The sequence below is a fragment of the Molothrus ater genome, chromosome 17, assembly GCF_012460135.2.
Source record: "Molothrus ater isolate BHLD 08-10-18 breed brown headed cowbird chromosome 17, BPBGC_Mater_1.1, whole genome shotgun sequence".
NCBI lineage: Eukaryota > Metazoa > Chordata > Aves > Passeriformes > Icteridae > Molothrus > Molothrus ater.
Window position 1 is genome coordinate 2694672 of NC_050494.2, and position 24596 is coordinate 2719267.

The 24596-nt window shown below is 50.7% G+C and overlaps 1 protein-coding gene across 4 annotated transcripts in view; it reads right to left on the reverse strand.

Annotated features, from left to right (window-relative positions):
• Positions 1 to 658: 658 nt before the first annotated feature.
• Positions 659 to 24596, reverse strand: part of CBFA2T2 (CBFA2/RUNX1 partner transcriptional co-repressor 2) — a 39155-nt gene continuing 15217 nt past the window's right edge. Inside the window, exons 2-11 of one of the 4 annotated variants that reach the window (XM_036395704.2) lie at positions 18274 to 18417; positions 14942 to 15183; positions 13299 to 13388; positions 12414 to 12595; positions 11540 to 11793; positions 10832 to 10917; positions 8495 to 8690; positions 6182 to 6253; positions 5476 to 5663; positions 659 to 3129 (exon numbers count right to left, since the gene is read on the reverse strand). In XM_036395704.2, coding sequence (XP_036251597.1) covers positions 2842 to 3129; positions 5476 to 5663; positions 6182 to 6253; positions 8495 to 8690; positions 10832 to 10917; positions 11540 to 11793; positions 12414 to 12595; positions 13299 to 13388; positions 14942 to 15183; positions 18274 to 18391 — 1716 coding nt within the window. In that variant the 5' untranslated portion in view covers positions 18392 to 18417 and the 3' untranslated portion in view covers positions 659 to 2841. Of the gene's footprint in view, positions 3130 to 5475; positions 5667 to 6181; positions 6254 to 8494; positions 8691 to 10831; positions 10918 to 11539; positions 11794 to 12413; positions 12596 to 13298; positions 13389 to 14941; positions 15184 to 18273; positions 18418 to 24596 lie in introns of all 4 variants that reach the window. The other 3 variants (XM_036395705.2, XM_036395701.2, XM_036395702.2) reach the window with 3 other exon arrangements.

The following is a 24596-nucleotide window of genomic DNA, read 5'->3' on the forward strand; positions in this document are numbered from 1 at the left end:
TGCTGGGACCATGGGGCAGCAGAAGTGGCTCAGCCCTGGGCAGGGGCAGCTGCAGGGCCACACTCCTGGCCCTGGGATGACAAACAAGGGCTGCAGGGATGGTGCAGCCACAGCAGCACCATCAGGAAGGGACAGGCTGTGCCAGGGCACTGCCAGGGGGGTCAGACAGAGGCAGCCCTGCAGCAGGCCCTGGTTTGGGATTCCTGAGCTGCCTCCCCAGCCCCATGTAGGGTTCACCCCTCAGTTTTGGGTTTTTTTCACCACTGGATTAATGTTTGCAGCAGCCTGGAGATCAAAATGCTCTGTTCAAGCCAAGGTGTGGGCAGGGGGCATCCCTGGGGGGCACAGGGCTGGCAGTGGCAGCCAGCTGGGACAGCACCCTGCAGGCTGCTCTGTGCTCACATAAAACAGGATCATTTATACAAAGCTCAGAAAACAACACACTGAGCTATAAAGCCAAAGGAATCACTGAGGATAGGGCTGAACTCCAGCTCTGCCTCACTTGCTCCCAGGCTTTGCCCAGAGCATCACCACCACAGGGGAGGCAATTTCTGTCCCTAAAAGCCCAGGGTGTGGCAGCATCCCCCAAAAACCTCAAGAGCTGCCTGAGCACTGCTGAAAACCTCTGCCCCTTCCCAGAGAGAAGGGGAGCTGGAGGATGAATATAGTCTTTTTATTGACTACTTTTGAGTAGAACAAACTAAATACATCTGTAACAGTTTGGGTTCCTTTATACAGGACATTAAATAAGTTATGCACAGGAATGAAGTAACAAATTTCTATTACAGAATTAAATGTCAAAAAAAAAAATAGAAACCTTAACCCAATGTCTTCCCACTCCCCAAGTTCACATTTATCATTCCATCTTTTAAAAAAAAACAACAAAAAAGGAAAGAAGCAATCATTCTAATCATGACTGTTAGTATTTCATTCATTTACACTGGGGTTAATTTTAATACACAGCCATCAAAGTTGCATGAGAATTATGGAAGACAATCTATTTACAAGCAATTCCTCCCAGCCCTGCCCTGCTCCCCCTCCCCACCCCAGCCTGGCACTGCCACCACTCACCCACAGCATGAGCCTGGGGCTGCAGGTGAGGAGGGGACCTGGGATTGACCTGAGGCTGTTCCAAAAGTGCCCCTTAGGGCAGAAAATCCCTTCCTGCCAGCCCCAGGATGGGCTGCTGCAGGTCAGGGTGGCTCCAGTGCCACCCCCCTGGGAGCTGCCTCAATGCCAGTGTGCGCCAGCACCAACTCCTGGGGACACAGGGACACATCCCCAGGGCCACTGGAGCTGTGGGATTCACTTCAACACCAGGAGACCTTGTGGCTTTTTAACAAAACCTTGCAGACCAGCTCCATGCCACAAGAGCAGCTTCCCAAGGGGCCAGGCCTGGAGCAGCAGGTTCCCTGCTCACCCCTGTGACAACTCATTACAGCTCATTATTGGCCTCCCATTGAAAAAGTGATCAGAAATAATTAGGGAATGACTTGCCTCATTGGGCTCCAGCCCAGCAGTGGCACACACACAGTCCCAAACATGGCTTTCCTAAAGAGGAGGATTTCTAGAGCCCCTGTGGGAGTTGGGAGCAGCTCCTGGAGGGCACATCCCCTCCCTGCCACGGGCTGTGCCACTGCCACCCTGTGTGACACTCCTGGCCAGCCCTGCTGCAGGGCTGTGCTGCCACAGCCTGCACTGCCCTGGGGGCCCCCAGTCCCTTCTTCCACCCCACAGCAGGGACTCTGGGATGGACAGAGCTCCCCAGGCTCCCCCATTCCCCTGGGACCTCGTGATCCTCTGGTTTTGAGATCCTCTGATCCTGGGGTTTCAGGACCATCTCTGAAGGTGGATGCACATCCCTGGGCATCTCTGGATGCAGCACTGCAGGAATCCCCTGGAGCAGGGGATAAAAATCCACACAGGACACCCAGTCCTGCCTTTCTTTTAGCAGTGTGAGTGGAGAGCACAGGCTGTTAACAACCCCTTGCACCAGTGAGGATCTCTGGGCTCAAAAACAACAGCAGGAACTCACAAACCAGCAGCTTCCAGGCAGTGAAAAAACAAAACAACTGCCCCCAGGTGGAAAGGGCACCTGCAGCCAGCCCAGATCTGCTGTGCACGTGTTCCCCCAGCACAGGCCCCACCCAGGAAACACCCAACTGTCTGTCTCACCACAGACTGGGATGAAATCCAGGCCATCCAGCACTACCTCCCTGCCACTGCCTCTTGTTTCAGAGCAGACAAATCCCCTCCTCCCTCTCTGCAACCCTCAGCTGCCAGCCTGGAGGCAGGAGAAGTGGGCTCAGCTTTTGCCATCCACAGAGGATGAGATGCTCCCGCTGGGAAATTGGCTCTGGTCTGTTCACAGCAACAACCGGCCCACACAGCCACCTGAGGCACAGCTGCCTGGGAGCAGGGAACAAACATGGAAATGATGGAGGAAAGGTGGCAGGAGGAGGCAGTGGTGGCTCTGGCACCTCGGGAAGCGAGTCTGAGCATGCCACAAGGACAGGGCTCCCTGCCTGGGCACCACACTCTCAGCACCTCTGGCATGTGCCAGTGCTCTCCCCATAGTCCAGGTCCCCTGAGTGGGTGCCCAGTGTCCCCCAGGTCCTGACACTGCTCTGGTGTCCCCCTGAGAGGAGCAGGGAGATGCTGCAGGCGAGGCTCACTCCAGTCCACGAGCCACAAAGGAAAAGGCAGGATGAGAGGGCAAGGCCGGAGTGTCGGTGCCCCGATGTGTCAAATATATCAAGTGATAACAGTTGCTGCAGGGGCTTTTTCAGCTTTAAAAACCCCCAGGGAACTCATCCAGTGGAGTGAAGCCAAGCCTCCCTCCTAGAGCCCGTTGGTGTCTATGGCTGTCACGGACGCCGGCGTGGAGGAGCGCGAGGTGGTGGCCGAGCTCTTCTCCAGGGCTGGGCTGGGGATGCCATCCAGGCTCTTGGCTGCTGCTGCCACCCGGCCCGTGGGCAGTGCCAGGGGCTTGCTCTGGCCGTGCAGGCCTTGCCCACAGATGCGGTGGTGCCTCTCCCAGTCCTTGTGCTGGCAGAAGGAGCCGCAGTAGCGGGCGATGTTGCAGCCGCTGCACGTCTCGCTGGCCTTGCGGCCACAGTTCCAGCAGCTCTGCAAGACCAAAGACACTGTGCTTGAAAGGGGGTTCGCTTCTCTAGGAGCTGCAGGATGGTGCTGACTCAGCTCTGGAGGGGACTGTTCATCCCCTCTGGCCCAGATTTGAGAATATGAAAATGAGCAAGCCATTAATTCCTGCTATTTCCCAGCTCTTTGCCAACGGTTCTAATCCCACTGCTCTTTGCCCACAGCCTCTGTCACACTGCTCCAGGCACATCCTCTGCCCTAGACCCACCCGAATGCAGACAGGAAACAGCAGGCAGGGACTGAAAAACACTCTGCAGATGCTGCTATTGGGCCTTTTTATTTCCTGTTTTAAGCAGCTCTATTTTGGTCTCCCTCCCAGCCAAGTGCTCTCTGCGGGGATCAGGGCGCGCTGCACAGGCACCATTTGCTCCGCACCCTGCCTCGCTGCACAAGAGGTTGGAGCAGGCCAATTTGGAAAAGCAAATGCTCATTTGAAAGCCTCCCAGCCAGGTGGAAGCACTGCCAGAGCCCGAGCTTCAGTCTGGAAGTAGAGCAAAGCCCCTCTGGCCGCAGGGAGAGGCGTCAGCTGGTGGCTCCCGCGTGCCACCGCTTCCCTCGGAGCGCGGGGCAAGGGGCCAGCCCCGGATCAGGGCTGCAGCTGCTCTGGGGAGGGGAGGGACAGCAGAGCAGCTTCCCTGCAGCTGGAGCAGGGCGTAGCAAACACACACTGGGGAGGGCAGCTCAGCTGTGGGAACGCAGCTTCTGTCAGAGCTGGCCTTTGTGGGCACACGGCTGCTGTGACCACCAGCAGAGAGCTGTGGGAGGGGGGTGCTGGGCTCCAGCAGGCAGCCCTGCTGTGGGGAAGGGCTGGGAGATTCCCCAGCACTGGAGCCACCAGCCCATGGTGGTGATTTATGGGCTGGCAGTGAAGCACCTGACCGGTTCACTTTGGAGTGAGGTGCTCCAGAGCCTCTGTGTCCCCAAAGGTCCTCCACCTTCCAGGAGAAGCAGGACTTGAGGGGGGCCAAAAAGCCCCTACCAAAGGATGTGGTAGTTCTTTGAAAACTGGGTCACTGCTTCGCAGCTGTTTACACTTAAAGTGTTTTTCAACTGTGTTGCAAAGGTTACAAGATGTGCCAGAAACAGGACAGCTTTTACACAAGGGCTCTAGGGCTTGCACAGGGTGCTCAGCAGCTCCCGAGGTCCCAGACTGCTCCTCAGTACAGCTGGACGAGGAGGACACTCCTCTGCTATTCCCCTACGGAGAAATCACTACTTGCCTCATTCCTTCCATGGCTTCCTGAGCACTTCCACCCACTCCATCATGCGACTGCTGTGTTCAACCCTCAGCAATTTCACTGGGAATTGCACTATGGACATAATTCTCTGGAATAACACCTAGAATTCCATGGTTCTGGCCACACTTCCCAAGCCCCAGCTGAGCTGAAACCCACCAGGAGGTTTGGACCTGCTGTCCCCACATCTCAGCAGACATGAACAGCACAGTCCCATCAGATTTCTGCACAGCAGACACAAACCCTCTGCTCTTGTACATGTAAAGAAATTAAAATAGGGAGCAAAGCCCACATGGATGGGATGTGGTAGTGCAGGAATGAGCCACGTGATTCCCCTTGCCCAAAATCTCAAAAAGTTCTACCCAAGTGAACTTCCTGTTAAGCAACAGGGAGGATGATTGATGATTGAAGAGTAGAAAGAGATTCTCTGAGGAACCCATTCAGCACATGGCACTGGCTATGACAAACCAAGATCCATCCCTTCTTATCCAACATGCAAGTGTGGCACAGACCACCAGGAATGTGCAAGGGCTTTTCCTGCAGCCCAGCTTCTGCCCTGCCCTATTTTCAAGCCCACAAACAGCAATTTCTTTTTTGCAAAGATCAAGTAACTCCACCACAATTTCTGAGCTAAACTGCTGCATGCACCAGCATCCTTTTCTCTTTGCTTCTACACCTCTTTCAATCCCACAAAATCCCTGGTCATTACACTGAGTCCAGCTCAGGGTGCCCAGTGGCTGCACACACTCGTGTCCACAGACATTGTTCAGGCTGACTCCCTGCCAGCAAAACCTAAAAAGGATTTTTGATTATACTGGTGCATTGCTTTAGCTATTGATTGGAGAGAGACTTCTAAAAGGAAAAGGGGTTGAAGACTGGAGTTTGGAGCATTCTGGTCTAGTAGCAGGTGTCCCTGCTCATGGCAGGGGCTTGGAATGGGATGATCTTTGAGGTCTCTTCCAACCCAACCCATGGTGTGATCTATGATTCTGTGAAAAGGCAGGGGGGACCTGCAGGTTTGACCTGGAGACTCTGCAGCCTTGGCAAGCCCTTGCCAGGCTGTGCCCTCACCGCTCACCTCCGTGGACTCCTCCTGCTCGTTGATGACCAGGAAGGCATCCTCGGTGGCCTGGCGCTTGGCGTCGGCGATGGTCTGCTCCATGCGCGCCCGCTCCGACGCGATCATCTCAAAGGCCTTCTGCTCCGCCTCGGCCACCGCCTTCTGCACCTCCGACATGGCCTGCCGCTTCACCTCGTTCACAGCTTCTTCTGGAAGGAAAGAGCAGCCTCACACACCCACCCTGGCAGTGAGGAGAGCCTCCCAGAGAAACCCAGCTCCAGCAGCACGTTCACAGCACAGCATCCAACGCATGGCGAGGCCAGGCTCAGCACCATGGGATCCCCGTGCCATCACAGAGGAGCAGAGCCCTTTGGGAAAGGCAGGGTGGGGATGATGGCAGCCAGATGTGCACATCCTGCACATCCAGCAAACCCCCAGTTTTGTGTTTAGCTTGGGTGATCCAGCAGGATCCCAGCCATGGTCACTGCGAACATTCACCGGGTTTTTTCCAAATCTCCCCCATGACAGCCATGGGATCCCCATGCATTCACAGAGGAGCAGAGCCCTTTGGGAAAGGCAGGGTGGGGATGATGGCAGCCAGATGTGCACATCCTGGGGTGTTGCTGCAGCTGGGCTCCTGCTGTTTCTGCACAGCAAACCCCAGCTTTGTGTTTAGCCTGGGTGATCCAGCAGGGTCCTGGCCGTAGTCACCGCGAACACTCACCGGCTTTTTTCCAAATCTCCTCCGTGACGTAGCCTGTCCCCGACCTGCTGCTGAACTCCCTCAGGGAATCTGCTGGAGGAAGGGACACAGGGAAAGGTTGGCAAAGCCTCATCCCACCCAGCTGCAGCTAATGTGCCCAGTGGTAGCTCAGGACATCACAGGGCAGGGAAGGATTGACCAGCTAAAACTCCAAGCAGAGGATTCCTACGGGTAAAGCCAATCCTCAAACACTGAGATGATAAATTACAACACTTAATTAGCACCTTGCATAATTTATGACACTGTATAACCTATCTCCTGGTACTCTAAAACAACAGGCAATGCTTATAAATGTATGTTATCCAACTTCTGCACTGTCCACAGGCTGTGAGCATAAGTCTGTGCACCAGCAGTTCACATTAATCACAGCACTTCCCCATCCCAGGGCAATTCAAAGGCTTGAACTTATGGACAAACTGTCCTCCAAGACACCTGGAGATGCTGCTTGATGCTTAACTGAACCTTCTCACAAGAGCAATAGAGCTTGAAAATTATCCCTAGGTCCCACTAGGGGAGAAAGCAACAGCTTTCCAAATTTATATAAAAATTTTAATTTTATCAACAAGAGGCTGGAAGTGTATTAGTCATGATATACTTAAATATAGAAGGGCTAAAAGCTGGCTGTGCCCCCCAGGCTGTCACATACACCCACTGCTCCTCAGGCTTGGTGGCAACTGGAGCCAGGGGCACTTGGATTTCTTGCAGGAGGATTCACTCTATATTTTGTATACAAACAAGTAGAATATACATCAAATTTATATTTATTTTTGCTAGAAGAAATCCATTTTTATTACTGAATAATCAGAGGTTTTTCCCCCCAGAACTTGAATTGCAGTGGGTTTGGTTGTATGGAAATCTGAATTACATTGTAATAAATCAGCATTTTAGACTCGTTTTTTTCTATAGGGTCAAACCCCTGCATACTGGATGGGGAAACCAGTCAGCTTCAATAAAGTTGACTCATGATACAAAAATAGAATTAGTAACACAGGTAGCTATTACACTTACAAAAGCCTTTGGTATTTTTAGAATAAATAGACCTCAACATTTAAAATCCTTCAGGCAAGAGGGACTGGAAGGAGGAGAATGGTGGAGACTAACACCTCCTCCCTGCCTTTTCACCCCCAGCTTTGGACCAACTTTGCCCAGCAGTGACAAGGAAAGCATGAGCAAAGGTGCCTTTAGACACTGACAAAAACTGCTTGCTGTGTCACCTCTCTTCAAATCCTTGAGAAAAATACTTAAGCATTGTGTGGATGTGACAGCCTGGGTTTTTTTTGTTTGTTTTGTTGGTTTGTTTTTTTTTTTTTTTCCAGAAGGCAAAATGGCAAAAGCCCTGTTTATTTGATCCTCTCTTCATTTATACCTTAGTTTGCTACAGGTGCACCTGATTGGTCATTTAATCAATACATTTCACATGATTGCCTAATTAACAAGACACCCATTTGTAAACAACCTTATGAGAAAAACAGCAAAACAGATTGTTAAAAAACACCACCTGCAGACTGTTTTAGTATTTGACTATCATTAGTTATCTCCAGCTCCCTAAAGCTTCCCAGGCCAATTCATGGGAAAACGTATCAGCTTTTTCTCTCTCTGACCAGGCTGTTATAGTATTTGTTGGGAAGTGCCCCAACAAAGGCAGGAATGATGAATCTGACTCCATGTTCTCAGAAGGCTCATTTATTACTTTATGATGCTATATTATATTAAAGAATACTATACTATACTAAAGAACACAGCAAGGATACTTACTGAATGCTAAAACGATAATAATGAAAACTGGTGACTCTCTCCAGAGTCCTGACACAGCTTGGCCCTGATTGGCCAAAGAGTGAAAACAACTCCCAGCAGAATGCAATGGAACAATCACCTGTGGGTAAACAATCTCCAAACACATTGCCCATGTGAGCACAACACAGGAGAAGCAAATGAGATCTGAATTGTTTTCCTTTTCTCTGAGGCTTCTCAGCTTCCCAGGAGAAAAATCCTGGGCATGAAGGAATTTTTCCAGAGAATGCGAATGCCACACACGTGGGCCATGGACTCTCCATCAAGGGAGAAGCTTCATCCTGCAGAGCTGTGTGTCATCAGAGGGACACATGGCTTGTGTAGCTCCAGGTGTCCCAGAGGCCACCCAGCTCGTCCCAGAGACAGCCAAGTGTCACCCAGGCACTTTGAGCGAGGGCAAACACATCTGTGCCATCCACAGCAGTGCTCAACCAAACCCATCCCACGAGTGGCACACAGGACCAGCCCTCCCTGCCCGCTCACCGCTGCCCGCGGAGTCGGCGCTGGCGGGGCTGTGCTGGCGGCTGAGCAGCTCGGTGCCCGCCTTGCGCGGCTCGGCCGTCTCGGAGCAGCGTCTCTTCCAGTAGTTGAGCTCCTCCCTGTCGGCCTCCTGGCAGCGCCGCAGCACCGCCATGGAGCGCCGCGTCTTCTCCACCATCTCCATGATGCAGTTCAGGGCCTGCGGGGTGGGGAAAGGGTCTCAATGGTTATAGGAATGTGTCTCTTGTTAACAGAGTGACATAATGTTCCAGATTGCAATGAAAGATGTTTTCTATTATTACCATCTGTATGGCAGATTATCTTCTGTCAAGTGGGCAGTTTGCCTTATCTCTCTCTTTGAGTGACCACAATCACTCCTCCCTCAAGAGGGGACACCTGCTGATAACAGCCATTGAATGTCCCTGCATGGCTGATAAGAACTACAGCATCCCATTGGGAGATGTGAGCCCAGAGGGAGGAGCCAAGCATTCCTACCTGGATATAATCCAGAGGTTTTGAGACACCAGCACGGCTTCCCCCCCTGGATTGCCCAGAGGAACAGCAGCTGCCTCTTGCCCTGGATCTTCAGAGGAAGAATCCATCCTTCTCTACAGGATCCCCTTGCTCCAGCAGAACCAGCCCTGACACTGCAGGAGGGCTGAGCCACAATTCCAATGGGACTGCTGCCAGCATCCTGACCCACAGGGTGTCAGGCTGGGTTCTGACTCTGGCAGTGTTGGTTTAGTTTACTGCATTGTTTATTTTATCCTTTTTTTTTCTTCCCTATTAAAGAACTGTTATTTCCTGCTCCCATATTTTTGCCGGAGAGCCCCTTAATTTAAAATTTATAGCAATTCAGAGGGGTGGGGAGGGTTTACATTCTCCATTTCAGGGGAGGCTCCTGCCTTCCTTAGCAGACTCCTGTCTTTCCAAACCAAGACACAAAACTATAATTTGTGCCCTTAAAAAGGAAATAAGGCCAGAAGTTTCTCTCCTCAATGAGCTGAAAAGGCATCTCATAAGATCTGGAGGATTTCACCTCAAACTTAAGGATAGCTAATTGGACAGGAGCCAAAAAGTCCTGCCTGAGCAATTATTAGATATAATACTAGAATATGGATAAATACTAGAAATAGAAGAGATAAAATAATAGTAGAAAAAGAAGAGAACAAAGAAACTAATGGCTTTTGTGGGGTGTTTTACCAGGGGCAGGAGGGCCTCTTGCACCTGGATCTGTTTTTCTCTGTAAAGAGTTTTGTTATTTTGCCTTTTATTAAAACCTTTTTGTTTCCAACACTGCCACAGAAGCCATCCTGATTTTATGCCTTCTAAGGTAGCTGAGCTATCTTGGGTGTGAAACAGATCTCCAAGAGCTCATGAGACCTGGCTTGAAGAGAATCATATTTCAATGATGACAGGTTTCACTGTGGAGGGACCATACCAGGCAGATGAGACAAGAGCGAGGTGGTTTTCCTGGATTTGGGATGGTGTCATGCCCAAGGATACAGCACTAGGTTGGGTCACCACAAGAGGCAGCTCAACACCTCCAGGACATGCTCCTAAAAGTGGAGAGGAAAACCCCACCACTTTCCTATGGGATTTGGTTATGATCCTGGTGTCAGTGCTGCCGTCACAGTCCAACTCCAAATATTCAGCTACAGGGCCTCTGCTCCACCCCAACACCATCCCCTCAAAAAAACCCATTAGCTTTAAACCGTGAGGTCTCTGCATTTATGATCAAAGCTGAATTTTAATCCCATCTCTGACAGAAACAGCAGTGAAGTGCCTGGAGGAGCTGCCTTGCTCAGAAGGAAAAAGCTCAGCATAAAATCTGCCAGAAGCACCAGGTCTTGCTGTTGGTGCTTTTTTGGTCCATAAAAAGCTGGCACCTCGGGGAAAAAAAAGTCTTAAAATACAGTAATGATAGGTTTACTCATTTTCTAAGTAAGTCCATATCCTGACTGCACTTAGTGCATCTGTGCACTTGTGCTGGCCAGGGCTGGGGCAGAAAAGATCCCAGTGGGGATAAAGCTGGGGTTGGTTGCTCAGCCAGCCATGGCAGCACCTGGCCATGCTCTGTAGGAGAAGCTCCCCAGCTCTAGACACTTCAGCCACACCAATTTTAGTCTCCACTGACCACGGGCAGAGGAAACCTGCCAGGAAAGCGCTACAGCTCCTCTCAGCCCTCCCCACCATCCACCTGCTTGTGGTGGCTTGTTCCACCACCAGCCATCAGGAGAGCCTGGCTATGGTATCAACAAGGAAATCACCAACTGGAGCAGGTGGAACACTGAGTTGCTGCTTCCCACAGAGCTTCCCACAGCCCCTGCAGTTCCTTACGTGATCGAGATGCTTCCACTCATCCGCCCACTCCCTCTCTGTCAGGCGGTGATCCACCAGCTCGTCCTGGTAGCCTCCATTCAACCCTGCAACAAAACACAGCCACAGAGGGATTGATTAGATGGGTCAGTGGGGAGAGGAGTGGCCCCAAAGCAAGAATAAAGAGCTCTATTTCCAGCTCCACAGAGCTGGGATTTTAGAACACATCTCCAGGTGGCAGCTCTACAGGGGTAATTCCATGCTGGTGCTTTTATATCCCTGTCTGCTACAATCCACTTGTGGCTCCAGCTCTGACCTGCTTGTGGAGCTGGTTCTCCTGTTATAAACTCACAGCAGCTCAGAGCCTGTGATTCAGGCTGTTGTGCTGGAAATACATCATGCACCTCCCACACATCCCTTGGAGAAACAGGGCAGGGGGTCAATCTCTACTCTCCTGCTTTGGAGATCTTGGAAAAGTTAGTTTCTATTTCCCTGCCCTCTCTTCCTCCCTGCTGGGTTGGCTACACTCAACTCACACACTAAGTCCTTCATACAGGGAAATACAAACACTCAATCTTCCTGTTTGTAACTTCCCATGGAGAGCTGTTTCCTCTGAACTCCCTGCAAAGACTCAGCTGTGAGGACATGCCCAGCATCAACCATCTTTGGTACGAGTGGCCAAGCAAAGACCAACACCAAAGCTCAAGCAGGAACCCTCCAGGCTCTCACCAAGCCCGCCGTGCCTGTCCCGGATCTCTCTGTGCTCCAACATCTTGCTGGGGTCCCTGTAGAGGTGGGAGGTGGCAATATCTTCCAAGGTGTAGTGCTGGAGGGGTGGTGGGGTGGGGTGGAACTGCCCGCTGGGGTTCATCAGGGGGATGGTGAGGGCAGGGCTGTGCCGGGGCGCGGGGCTGATGGTGCAAACCCTCTTGGCCGGAGGCTCTGTCGGCAGCGGCTCCCTCTCAAAGCTGCTGTCTTCCCTCCTGCAATCACACCAGCACAGACAGGCATTCCTTAGCATCCCATACATGTACTCAGAAAGATGCAGATTTAGAATCAGCAGGGTTTGGGCAGCAAGGATTTTACCACGGGGTAAATGCAGAGAGCTCAAACAAATGCGCTCAATTTGTGAGGCGACGCACAAAGTGACCCCGTCAAAGAAAAGGGTTCAGGATGCCTGAGTGTTGTGATTCATCTCTCTGAGCATGACCAAATTAAAATTTCACAGTTTTTATAAATTTGAGGCATGCTCCACATAATTGCATAACAACTTTTATCTTGGAATAAAACGTGGTGAAAATGAAGCGCATCCTTCCCAGCCCTGCCAATGCCTCCGCTCCTTGCCTTGGGGGTGGGAAACTGCTCAGCTCTCTGGCTCAGGCTTTGCAGTGCTACCCAAAAGTCCCTCTGGGACACACCCTGCCTGAAAGAGGAACCCAACCTGAATTCATAGTGCAGTAGGAGCAGTCATTGAAGTCTTAGAACAGCCAGAATTGTTGTTAAGAGTGATAAGATCCTGAATGCCGCTTAAAGCTTTGTCAGCAGCAAAGAGAAAACAAAAGTCACGACTTCAATAACTGAGCAGAGGGACAAAAGCTGTCACCTGTCTGGACTGTGCCTCTTGCCATTGCCATTGACCTCGATGAGCAGCTCAGAGGAGTCAGCAGGAGATGTGGTGTTGGTGTTGAGCAGGATGTGCTCGTGCTGGGCCAGGTACTGGGAGGGCGTTTGCTTGGCAGCGCGGGCACAGTGCAGCAGCTCCCGCTGCAGCAGAGGGAGGTTGGCCTGGAAAACAAGCACAGAGCTGGGTTACAGCAGCTGTTACAAAAGGTTTGGCTTTCATTAATAGCTCAGAGCAGTAACACCTGTGACCCATGACCCCCACTCAGGATCCCCCAGCTCCTGGTGTCTGCACTGGCAGATTTAGCTGTATTTTCCCAGGAGCCTGATGTTGGTAACCCAAAATCCAAGTGTTACAGGAAGCACTGTGTGCTTCCAGCATCTGGTTACCCAGAGGTGTTGTGGAATCCCCATCCCTAGAATGCTCAAGGCAAGGTTGGACAGGGCTTGGAGCAACCAGGTCTAGTAGAAGGTGTCCCTGCCCATGGCAGGGGGCTGGAATGAGATGAGCTTTAAGGTCCCTTCCAACCCAAATCACCCCGTGATTCTGTGATTTAACCATCCCAGACAGACTCCGTGTGCCAGCACTTCAAACATTCTAGATCTGAACATTTGCAAATAAGATTATAGGCTCAGAAGCTGCCACATGGAGCTCGGTTTGCCTCCTTTATCTCCAGCACACAAGCAGACATATGTGGCTCACAGCACAACGTCAGCCAGTCCCACACGGCCAGCTCTGTGCAGTCTGTCTTGGGCTCCAGCAGTATGCTGTGGTGCTTGCAAGGAGAGCTTTCCCAGCAATGTCACAGTGCCAAGAGGCACAGGCAGGCACACAGAGTGGCAGCAAGCCCCAGCAGCTCCCTGTCACCTTCAGGAAGGGGATCACAAATGGCCGCAGGGGGAAGTTGGTCGCCTCTTGCAGCTTGCAGTGAAATTCCTCGATTGTCACCGTTGAGTTCTGAGAAAAGAAATTAAGAAATGAAATGGCAATTATTTCTTATTTTTAGACATGTGGGAAATGGCTCCAAATGAACAGAACTGGGAGGGAGACAGCATCTGCTGCTCCAGGACTGACAGTGTTTGCATTGGATCCTGCTGGATGCAGCCAGCAAGGCTCAGGCCAGCAGAGCAGGAATGCTGCACTAGGAGAGGGGTGGGAACTGCCTGGCTCAGCACTCCTCCAGCTCCAGAGTGGGAGGCAGAGGCTGACTCCAGGGCAGCAGGACCCAGCTGGCATCTACTGCATGCTGGGGCAGGCTGTGGGGAGTCAGACTTTGATCCCAGCTGCTCAGAACTGCACACCTTCCTCCCCTTCAGTTCTCCTCATCTAACCTATCCATGGAGTCTCAGCAGCCCTCTGTTTACTGTGGTCCCCTCCTGGTCCAGCCCTGCCTCCCCTGGGGCTGCTCAGGCTGGGGAATGCCTGGGACAGCAGCATTTGATAATCTGCATGTATAAAATGCACCCTGCAGCAACAAGCACGATCTGGGGTGAGAACAACAGCCAAAGGGACCTGGACAGCTTCTCCTTCCTTCCCCAAAAGGGTAGGCTAAGGCACTACCCTACATCCATGGAATGAAATAGGCTATATAAATGCAGCAGCAGCATTTTACATCCAGTGCTTAAGCTCTGGGAGTGACCCAGAGGACGTGGACAGACTCAGGTTTGCCTTGGAAGCAGAAATGCTCCATGCTGCTGCAGTCTAACTCCCTTCAGTGCCTGCTGAGCCTCAAAAGAACACGTGCCAAAAAGCAGAGATCAGTGCAGGAGCTCCAGGGGACCACAGCTGCCCAGGGCTCCAGAGCCTCAGTCCAAGGTCACAGAATGGGTTGGGTTGGAAGCATCCTCAAAGGCCATCTCACTCCACCCCTGCCATGGCAGGGACACCTTCCACTGTCCCAGGCTGCTCCCAGCCCTGTCCAGCCTGGCCTTGGGCACTGCCAGGGATCCAGGGGCAGCCACAGCTGCTCTGGGCACCTGTGCCAGGGCCTGCCCACCCTCACAGGGAAGAATTTATTCCTAATATGCAATCCAAACCTCCTCTTTTTCAGTTTAAAGCCATTCCCCCTTGTCCTGTCACTCCATGCCTTTGTGCATATGGAGTATCATGTCTAATGCACTGGACAGCATTTCCCCCAGTTATTCTGTATAAATGCAAACACTGGATACAATTCCACAGCAAGACCTGTTCATTTGGGTTTGAAGGGTGTTCTCATGGCAGGGGTTAGGAATGAGGTGATCTTTAAGGTCCCAAATCAAACCATTCTGTGATTCCATGATTTACAGAAAGGCTTTGTCCAATTCCTTCCAGCTTTCCTTAAGTTTAGCTGCACACAATCTCATGCCTAAGCCACTGGACCAACAGCTTTTTGAAACACAGCAAAGAAAAAATAAATCATTCATTTTCTCAGGAAGCACAAACATAAGAGTCTGGCTTAGCAAAGATGCAAACAAACACTGTGTGCCAGGACCTGGGAAAAGCCAGGCAGCCTGGGATGGTTCAGGACTTACCACGAGTGCCAGGACGAGGGTCCGGACCTTCTCCCCGATCTCTGGTGAGATGTCATTCCCAAACTGCTGCAGGGTGGTGAGGAAACGCTTCAGCTTGCTCAGCTGCCGGGCTCCACACGTGGCTGGGAGCTGCTGGTTGGTCAGCGAGGAGGAGGAGGATGAGGAAGGGCCGTTGCTGAACCTCTGGGGTGGGGATGGGGCCCCGTTCAGGGTCGGGGGGGAATGGTTGATTCCGTTGGGCACTGCAAAGGGCAGACAGAAGCCATGCTGAGCACCAGGTGGGCACATCCCTGTGCCCTGGTGCTGAAGTGGATCCATCCTCCAGCCAGGAGGCTCCTGCTGCTGCTGAAGGGCAGCTCAGGTGGCTCCACCTCACCCAAGGAGGGCTGGCAGAGCCTACCCTGTGCCTGCCATCCCTCCCTGGGGATTTACAGGGAGTTTCACAAACACAGTTGTTTTTATCCAACCTGGTCCCATCTGCAACTTTGCCTCCTGTAAGTGGTGAGCATGTTGAAACAGACTGAAGGGCTGGAAGTTTGGGAACTCAGCAAGGGATTAGGATAAATTGTTGACATCCCCACGCTGTGGTTGTGCAATGTCAAGCCCTGTCTGATGAGCAGCTGTGCACTGGGGCCCCAGCTTGGTATAAACCCAGAATTTCAGAGTGAAAAGCACATCATTGGAAAGAGAATCATAGCTGATCCACAGGGCTTATCCTTAAAAACCCAGCCCTGAATCCCTTATGATTTAAGTCCTGACAAGGGGGCCACGAGGTATAAAAAACATTTCAAGTGATGGTGTTCAGAGAAGCCCTGAAACCACCTGGCAGAGCTGCCCCTTGCCTGTGGGAAGAGCAGAAACTTGCTAGAAAAGATGCCAAAATTACTGCTGCAGCTTCATGAGGATCATACCAAATCCTGATGAACCCAGTGTGGGGTTTTTCACAGAAGACAGGAGGTACTTGAACAGTTAAACCACTCTGGGGCATGCCAGGGTTGGAGGCTGGAAAGGCTCCACACACCTGGACCTTCGTGGTGAGCACAGGAGGGAAACTTAACCAGAGTCAGTTAAGATGCAAGGAAAGATAAGGCTACAGAGACCAACAAAGGTGGTTCCTGCCAACCAAGGGGTGACAGCCCTCACAGACAGATGATGAGATGAAGGTGAAGGCCAGCACTGAGAGGATGGAGGTACAAAGGCAATGTGAGCTCATGCCTTTTGTTATGGAGCAAAGCAACCTGAAAAATTCCTGTTTTTTACACCCACTCCCAAAGCAGCAAAGCAACAGGGACGTCAGGATGTACCCACAGGTACAGCTCCACAGAGTACACCAGAGCTGTGTGAAAGGCAAGGCCCTTCTGGTAATTACTCATAAAGGCCTTTATTTCACTATAAAAGGGCTACAGATAGGGTGAAGCTGCCAAGAGAAGCTCCTCTCAAACAGCAAAGGCTGTGCAGCTCCGTGCTCTCCGGCGGCCACAACCAAGGCGCTTTCCCCCTTCTCTATTTCACTTCCTCTTATTCTTTCAGATGAAAGCCTGGGGAGAGCAACGGGCTCTATTTATACCTCAGGAGAAAGAGGGGCTGTGTGACACCCCTGGGGCTGTGGGGGACCCTGGGGAGAGGCTGCCAAGGAGGGAGCAGGGGATGCTGGTGGATGGGGGATGCCGTTAGACACGGCCCCGTAACCGCGCTCTGCGCTTCTGGGCTCAGCCCTCCTGACCCTCTGCCAACGGCACCACCACAGGGCAGCTGGCACTTATCTGATCCTGCACATCACCAGGACCTGCTCCACCACACAGCACACAGCAGGGCTGGCACCTCGACTGCCAGGTGAGAGCACAGCGCTGCAGCAAGCGAGGCAGAGCACCATGACCAGCGGGATTGCTGGTTTGGGGACAGCAGGGTGATAAAATTCGTAGGAACAAAGTCATCATCCAAGGCTACTCTTAAATTCTGCCTTAGGTCCTCCACAGTCAAAGGTTTTGCTGTTTATCCAACCCTGTGTTAATGATCCAACCCTGTGTTAATGATCCCTTTGTTCCAACTGCTCCACCTCACCTGCCCAAGCCAGGGCAGGTCACACCCCCACTGAGTGACCAAGACCCTCTGGTGCAACTGAGAAATGAAAAAGCAAGAATGAACTTCACCATAGGTCACATCTCTCACGTGTCTTGGAAAGAGGCAATTAAGTCATCTGCAATCAGCAGATTCAGGCTTCTTGGCCCTTAACAGCGTGCCAAGCATCCTCATTGGAAAAATTAATTTCTGTCACTTTGCTAATGGTCTTTTTCTGCCTGAGCAAAAGGAGAGCCATTAAAAACGCCTGAGCACATAAAGATGGGGACAATGTGTCTGGCGGGATAACCCAGTGATTAGTGCTGCTGCCAGCACATCACAGTGTGTCCTCCAGGAGGCTGGGCTGGAAATCTCCAAATCCCAGTGCCAGCATGGAACTCTGAGATAGCCCAGACACTGTCATGGACAGCACAGCAACACAGAACCAGCTAGGGAACACTCTGTGCAAGGAAAAGGGGTGAGGAGAGCATGGAAAATATGTACATGCCATGTGTGGGGGTCAGATAACTCCATGCCCAACAAAGTAAAGCAGCTTTGCTCCGGAACAATGCTTTTAAAAAGACATTAAATGGCTTAAATGTTGGCTAAAGAAGGAAAAAAAGAGCCTTTCTAGGCTGTAAGAAAAGGCTGAAGGTCCTTTCCATCCACAGAGTCACCTCTGAGCAACACTCAGCTAGAAGAAGTGGGTGCAAGGCTGTGCTACAGCTGGGTAGGATCAGGACTGACTGTGGCTTAATAGGAAAGATTATAAAGAGAAGATGGAAAAAAGAGAATCTGGATGGACAGCAAGGAATTTTCAAGGCTGGGAAATTAAAAAAATGAAAAACTTTCTAATCTCAGCTGCAGGAATGCTGCCTGCAAAGTGAGATACAGCAGAGTGGGAATTAACTCCTCCAAAAGATAAAGAGGAAAGCCCAGCTCTTGGCTCGCTTGAAGCTGACCTGATAAAAGATTCAATTTCTTAAGGAGTTTATGGTGGAAATCAAGGCTGCACCTGCAAAGAGAAAGACTCAAGGCAGCACCAGGAGCAAGGCAGGAGCAGGCAGGGGGGCAAAGGGGGATTACACAGCCTGTTTTATGTCCTGCATGCAGTACAGAACTGCAGGAAAGCCCCAGTCCCCCCTCCCACATAGCCAGGCAGCATCACCCGCCGTGCCCTGGCTGATGGCTGGGACATCCCAGTGGGTTCTAGGAGCAGAGCCTTCCCTGCTGGCTGGAGCTGGTCCCAGGACAAGCAGCAACACCGGGCTTACGTGCAGTTGGAGTGAAGGACACGGGCCGGGGGCCGCCGGCGTTGACGGGGGGCAGCGGCGGCATGTTGGGAGGAGAGGACCTGGACTGGATCTTCACTTCCACGGGCGATCCGGGCATCACTGGCACCCTCTTCTCACCAGCAACTGTACCAAGAGAAGGTGGCAAGGCTTAGTGACAGTCCCTGACACGCATTTCCCCACCCAGCACGCCGGGAACAGTTGCAAGGGTGAAGATAAGAGCTGGGGGAAGTCACGCAAGGCTCTCGCGCTGCTCTGGAGGGCCCCGAGCTGGGGACAGGCACCAGGGGTCATGTCTGGGGTGTCTGTGCTCACCATCCCAGTCTCCTGACTCCATCTCCTCATCCCTCATGCCCAAAGATCCTGTTCAAAGTGTTTCTGTCGATTTGCTTTGCCCCTGTTTAAGATCTCTCTGATACACACCTCGCTGAGCCTTTCCAGAGGAATCACAACCTGGGGTTGTAGAGATGAGCTGATATCAGCTACTCACAGCCCCACTCCTGTGTACAGTCTATGAGCAGCTCAAACTGCAGCGTCCTTTGCAGCCTTGAGGGATGCCCCAGCTCAGGGGAGCAGTGTGACCATACTCCCAGCTCCAGTGGCTGGGATCAGCTTCATAAGACAAAAAGGAAGAAACATCCTAATGTAATAGTGGGATGTTTTTGTTTTTTTGAGAGGGGTGTTTTGGGGTATTTTTGGTTTTTAAAGTGCAGACAGCTCAGCAGACAAAGCCTAAGGATCTCCAAAGCACGGCTCCCGTGGGAGCCAGTCCCATTCCAGGGGTGCTTTGTATTGCACTGCCAGCATCTCCAGTGTCCATGACCCCAAAGAAATCACCCCTCAGACATGATGGTCCCCACTCTCTGCTCTTCAAGCTGGCCCTCTCCTCGCTCAATTAACTCACTAACGAGATGTGAGCAGCTTGTCTCCCCCAGGAACACGGCCAGGTCTCCAGCTGCACCCCAGCTCAGGCTGTGAGGGAGCTCAACCCAACTTCCACCTCTCCAGTGGTGCAAACTGGGCTTGGGACCATTAACATGTAATTTGTTATCCACAGCTCTTACCAATATCTGTCAGCTGCAAGAAATTCAGCTTTTGAGCCCAGGCAAACGATTAAATGCTGCATTCCCATACAGCACTGAATAGGTGGCAAAATTCTGCACTGAAATACAACCCAAACCTGCTACTTCTTGACTCCCAACAACAAAAACGCTGCTTTTGAGAGCAGAGAAAACACAAACTGGCACCTGAGCCCTCGTGCTGCTGCCTGGGATCTGCTCTGTCAGCCCCAGCACCTGCTCTGCCACCGAGCTGCCTCATTTATTTTCCTTATGGCAAGTCATGGGAATGCCAGAGAGGTAACAAATGAACTTTGTTATTCCTAGCATTTCTTTCTGCTGTTTGCAGGAAGGGGGAGCAGGGATGATACACTCTGAAAATCCATGTTTTCCTGCCCTGTCAGTACAGGTGGAATAACTTGGGTTGGAATTGCTACAAAACCCACATCCCAGAACAATTGTGTCTTCATTTATATAAACCTGCTTTCAAGAAAAGGAAAAAATTCCAGGCTCTGCTTTCATGAAGTGGGGAGATATTGAAGCCATGGGAAACTACAATTAATTTTAACTTATAAGAACTACATTAATCCCATATTGCAAACTACTGTACATGTGGCCCAGCTTCCATACAATTGAACCCTGATGTGCAGACCCTCCCTGTCATTCCCATGCATGAATATGATATTCAGATGAATAACCATGCATTGATGTAGGAACATGACATCATTTATACATGTAGGCACCTATTCCAGCAGGTGAGTTTATCACCAAGAGCAAGGAAAACCCCATGACTTTCCTCTCTAAATAAATGCAGAAAAAAAGTGAAATTTTGTACACAAAGTTAGGGGTATTTCTACCACAAAAAGTCTGAGTTCCCTCACTCAGGCAAGGAAGGGACACATTGCTAAATGACCCAAATTATTCAATCAAAGCAGCACTAATTGTGCCTCTCCAGCACTCGGTGTCAGCTGCCCAATGACCATCCAGGGTCCCACTGTCACCCACCTGCCTCTTCCTCTTCTCCCTCTTCCCATGAAATCCCCTTTTCCAGGTGCACATGGCCAATCTGATATTGCCATACTCTGGAGAGCATGAAATCCTTAACTCTTCTCCTATTCCTTCCTAAAATATTCCTAGGGCACATTAAAAAAGCAGAACTAATTTGGTTAATTTACAGAGAGGGAGATAAATTTTGCATGGAATTTATAACCCCAAAATAAAACCAGCTACTGTGTCAGACACCAAAACTGAAGCCCACAAGAAGCCAACACCTTCCTTTCCAAGCCCACTCCAACAGACAAGAAGCAAACAGGATTGTTAAATTTAAAAGCTTCCTGCTAATGACCTGGGGCATCTATAAATGCAGATAAAAACCATCTTTCTGAAGCTCTCCTTTTTTAGCCTAAACATGTCCATTTAATGAGAATCATCTGAGCAAACCAGGCTGTGACCAAGGGCATGAGTCAGCCTTGAGCTGACCTGGGGCTAAAACTGAGCCAGTGAGCAGCTCCCTGGAGAAAGGCTGCCTTCCTGGACTCATTCTTTCACTTCCACCACTCAGAAATATTTACCAAGAGCAGCTTTTCAGTGCTGCCTCCATTTGCACAGAGAGGATGCAGAGATGCTCCTCAAAATGTGTGCAAGTCACTCAGCTGTGTCACTCACCTAAAGAGTCAAATGCCATCAGAGACTTTGGATGATACTCTAACAAGAACAATTGTTGTCAATGCCTGAATGCTCTGAGCACCAGAGCAAGACACCTGCCCAAACTGGAAACATTGCACTGCTCTCCTTCAAAAACTCCTTCCAAACCTTACCTGGATCAGAAACACAAATGCTGTTGTCCCTTCTCAAGCAGTGCCTGCAGGAGCAGGCCAGACATATTTATGGCACAACACTTTGTTTGTCAAGCTGCCAAATGCCCAAAGTTTGCAGTGACGCGTGCTCAGCTCTGCACCAGGACGTGCCCAAGGTGACCAGGGACAGAGGCAGCAGTGATGTGGACACTGGGTGGGAGAGCTGCCTTCCCAGCCTCAGACACACTGGAATTACCCATGGGAGGAGGACTCCGAGAAAATAAACCCAATGAGGTGCTGCTTTAGTCCTGGCTCCATGCAGGAATTCCATCTCCACCATCAGTGGAGGGTTTGCAGCGGGGATTCTGCAGCTCTCAGCTGGCATGGGCAGCTGCAGCACAGAGCAGCCTGTGCTCCTGCCCTAGATATTCCTGTGGCCCATTTAAGGAGCCCAGGTGTGCAAGAGCCCAGAAAGCCCCAGGGCTGTGAGTACACCTGGAGCCCTCCCTCTCTCCCTCCCTGAGAAGCTGCAAGGCCCTGGGTTCATCTGCCTCTGCTCTGGCTGTCCATGTGCACCAGATTTCCTTCGCTGCTCCAGTCGCCATCCTGGTGTAACAAATTAAAAAGGAACATATGTCAGGATTAAGTGCAGCTGATTTTTCTTTCTGGAGAGGAGAAAGAGCTAAGTGAGACAATGGGACAAGAGGCCAAGAAAAAATCTGGGGTCTCAAGTGACGCTCAGAGAGGTCCCACTCCTGCATGCCCAGCTCTCCCAGCACATTTCAGAGGGGCAGTTTCAACACCAGCTCCAGACAGATCTCATCCTATTTATTTTCTTTAAAGAAGTCCTCCTCCACCTATGGTGTTCAGTACAAAGAGTGTTGCTGTGACAGGTAACCTCAGCATTTACTGGCACTATAAACTGTATAAAGAAACTGCTTTATTAATCTCTTCATGCCTGTGGGCTTGAGAAAAGGGAAAAGGCAGAAGAAAAAAAAAAACCAGCAACAAGTTAGGGAGTATCTCAACTACACTGGAATTTAAATTAATCCTAAATTCCTCTGGCAATTAGAGAATAAACTAAGTGATGAAAAAGAAGTAAAACAGTGCATGAGGAGAACTGGATGTTACCTTCCCCAAAAAAGCAAGATTAGGAACTGTAGAGGAGTGACAGTGAGGCAGACAAAAACAAATAGTCTCCTCCTCATCCTCTTCCCAAAGCTCAAAATATAATTCAAGGCAGTACCAGGAGGTGCTCCACTCTGCTCAAGACAAAGCCTTGATCTAGATGCCCTGGCAGAGCCATGGATTTGCTGAGACCAAGGGAAGAGAGGAAGAGCCACTGCCACAGAGCAGAAAATGGGGATGCTTTATATGAATTTACACTGCAGTGTCTGCATGGGCACAATTTAATCCAGTCACCTCCCCGAGAGCACATTCCTGATGCACAGCTAGGATTCCCCTTGGTTCCATGGCATGAGAGTTAAGGAGGAAGGATGAACTGTGGAGTGATTTTGGAGCTGTCATTTGTAAATAAGCTGCAAAGAGTCAGAACTGTGTCTCACCAACCCATGTGCCAGACTCGAGCTCTCCAGCTTTCTGTAGAAGTCAAACAGTGAAATATCTTGGAAGAAATAAGAGAAAACTACATTAAACATGAGGCAGCCCTGCACCACCAGCAGCTATGCCCAGGTAAGAGTTTGCTTTTCTCTTTGGCAGCTTGTAGGACACAGAACAGGCTCAAAATCAGATCTTGTCAACAAAATTTTTACCACTAAGTGATTATATTGCAAACCTGTAAATTAACAAAGGTGGCTTTTGAGTAAAAGGCTGTGTACAAGGGTTTGCCCAGTGGTGCAGTCTCAGGAGGGAAAGCATGACATGGTTTCAGACAGAAAGAAGAAGTTTGATCAAAGCAGATGTTTTCAACTTTCATCTGGATCAGGCAGAACATATTCATAACCTAAAACGCCTCTCCTCACCCCAAAAAGTTAAAACCCCAAATTCATCCCCGCCTCTTGAGAGCAAGGGACTGGAGAACTGTCCCAGTAACAACAGCCAAGGTCAGGTCCAGCAGGAGAAATTCTTTGGTCACCCACGAGCCAGGTCTGAGCTTATTCCAGAGCCAGTGAACAACCAGACACCCCAAAGGTGATCCAGCCCATCCCAAAACATCCCTCAAAGCAAGGGAGATCTGCCACACCTCTCTTTCCTCTGGCCCTGCCACCTCAGGTGAGCACTTGGCATGAATTGATTATAGCCCACCTACAAGTCAGCAAAATGAACCCTTCCTACAAACAGTCCTGGGAACTTCTTCCCCCACTGTTTATATGGATTTAGATAGAGCAATGCCAAACTTGGCTAAATGGATAGAGAGGCCACTGGAAAGAGGGAAAAGAAGGAGGGACAGACCTTTAACAGCCCCCTCTGACCCAAACTATTCTGTAACTCTGCAAGCAGCTCCATGTCTCATGCTGGAGGGCAGGCCAGGGAGTGCCCCAGCCCAGCCCTGACATCCCCAGTGAGGAGGATGCGCTGCAGTTGGCTCGTCACAGGGTCCCTGTTGATCATCTGAATGCAGACGAGAGGCAGCAGCAGTGTAACCTGACCTGATAATGTAAATAGGGTGAAATGAAATATGGTTCGCCACCTCCCCAGCTTTGGCGAATGTTTATTTTGAATAACATGCTTATCTGCTCCAACTGCTCACCATCTGTTTTCAGTCTCCACCAAGCTAATATTTTTCACATTTAGGAACTGAGAAATGGGAAGAATTACATTTAAATTTTATTAACATCTTTCCTCCGCTCCAAGGTTGCCTTTCCCTCCCCTTGATGGCTCTAAGCCATCTGTAGAGCACCTTTGCAGCTCTCCAAGGCATGCAGATGAGAGGTGATCTACATGCAAAGCAAGAGCATCGTTACTCAGGCTTCCAGAAGATGCCATTTACTGCTTCTCCACCACAATTCCCTCCCTCACCTGCTTCCAGACAGCTTCCCCCAAGCTCAAACTCCAATCACATCGTCAAGGGAGAAGTAATATTTTATCTTTTTGCAGCATTGCTGCATCAAAAAGCGATGGAGAGGGAAGATAAGCATCAGGAACAAGGCAGCCAACACAGCAGCTTTCAGAAAAAAAAAGGATGGTTGGGTCTGTCCCAATTTGGAGGAGAGTGAGCCACTGGGAGGTCTGTAGTCAGGATGACTTCTCTCTACAAATATTGACATTTATTTGCTTGTAGGGTGGTTTCTAGAGGTCTTTCTTTGCTTGAGTCAACAAAAGGTGATTTACAACCAGCACTGGGGGACACGAGTGTGTGGCATAACCAGGTCACCAGCAAGGGCTGGTCACAGGAGGTCCCTGACCACCCTCCTCCCTCCATGCCATGCAGTTGGCCAAGATGCTACTACAGCACCAGTGGCAGTGGGTAACTCATGGCCCTGTACAGATA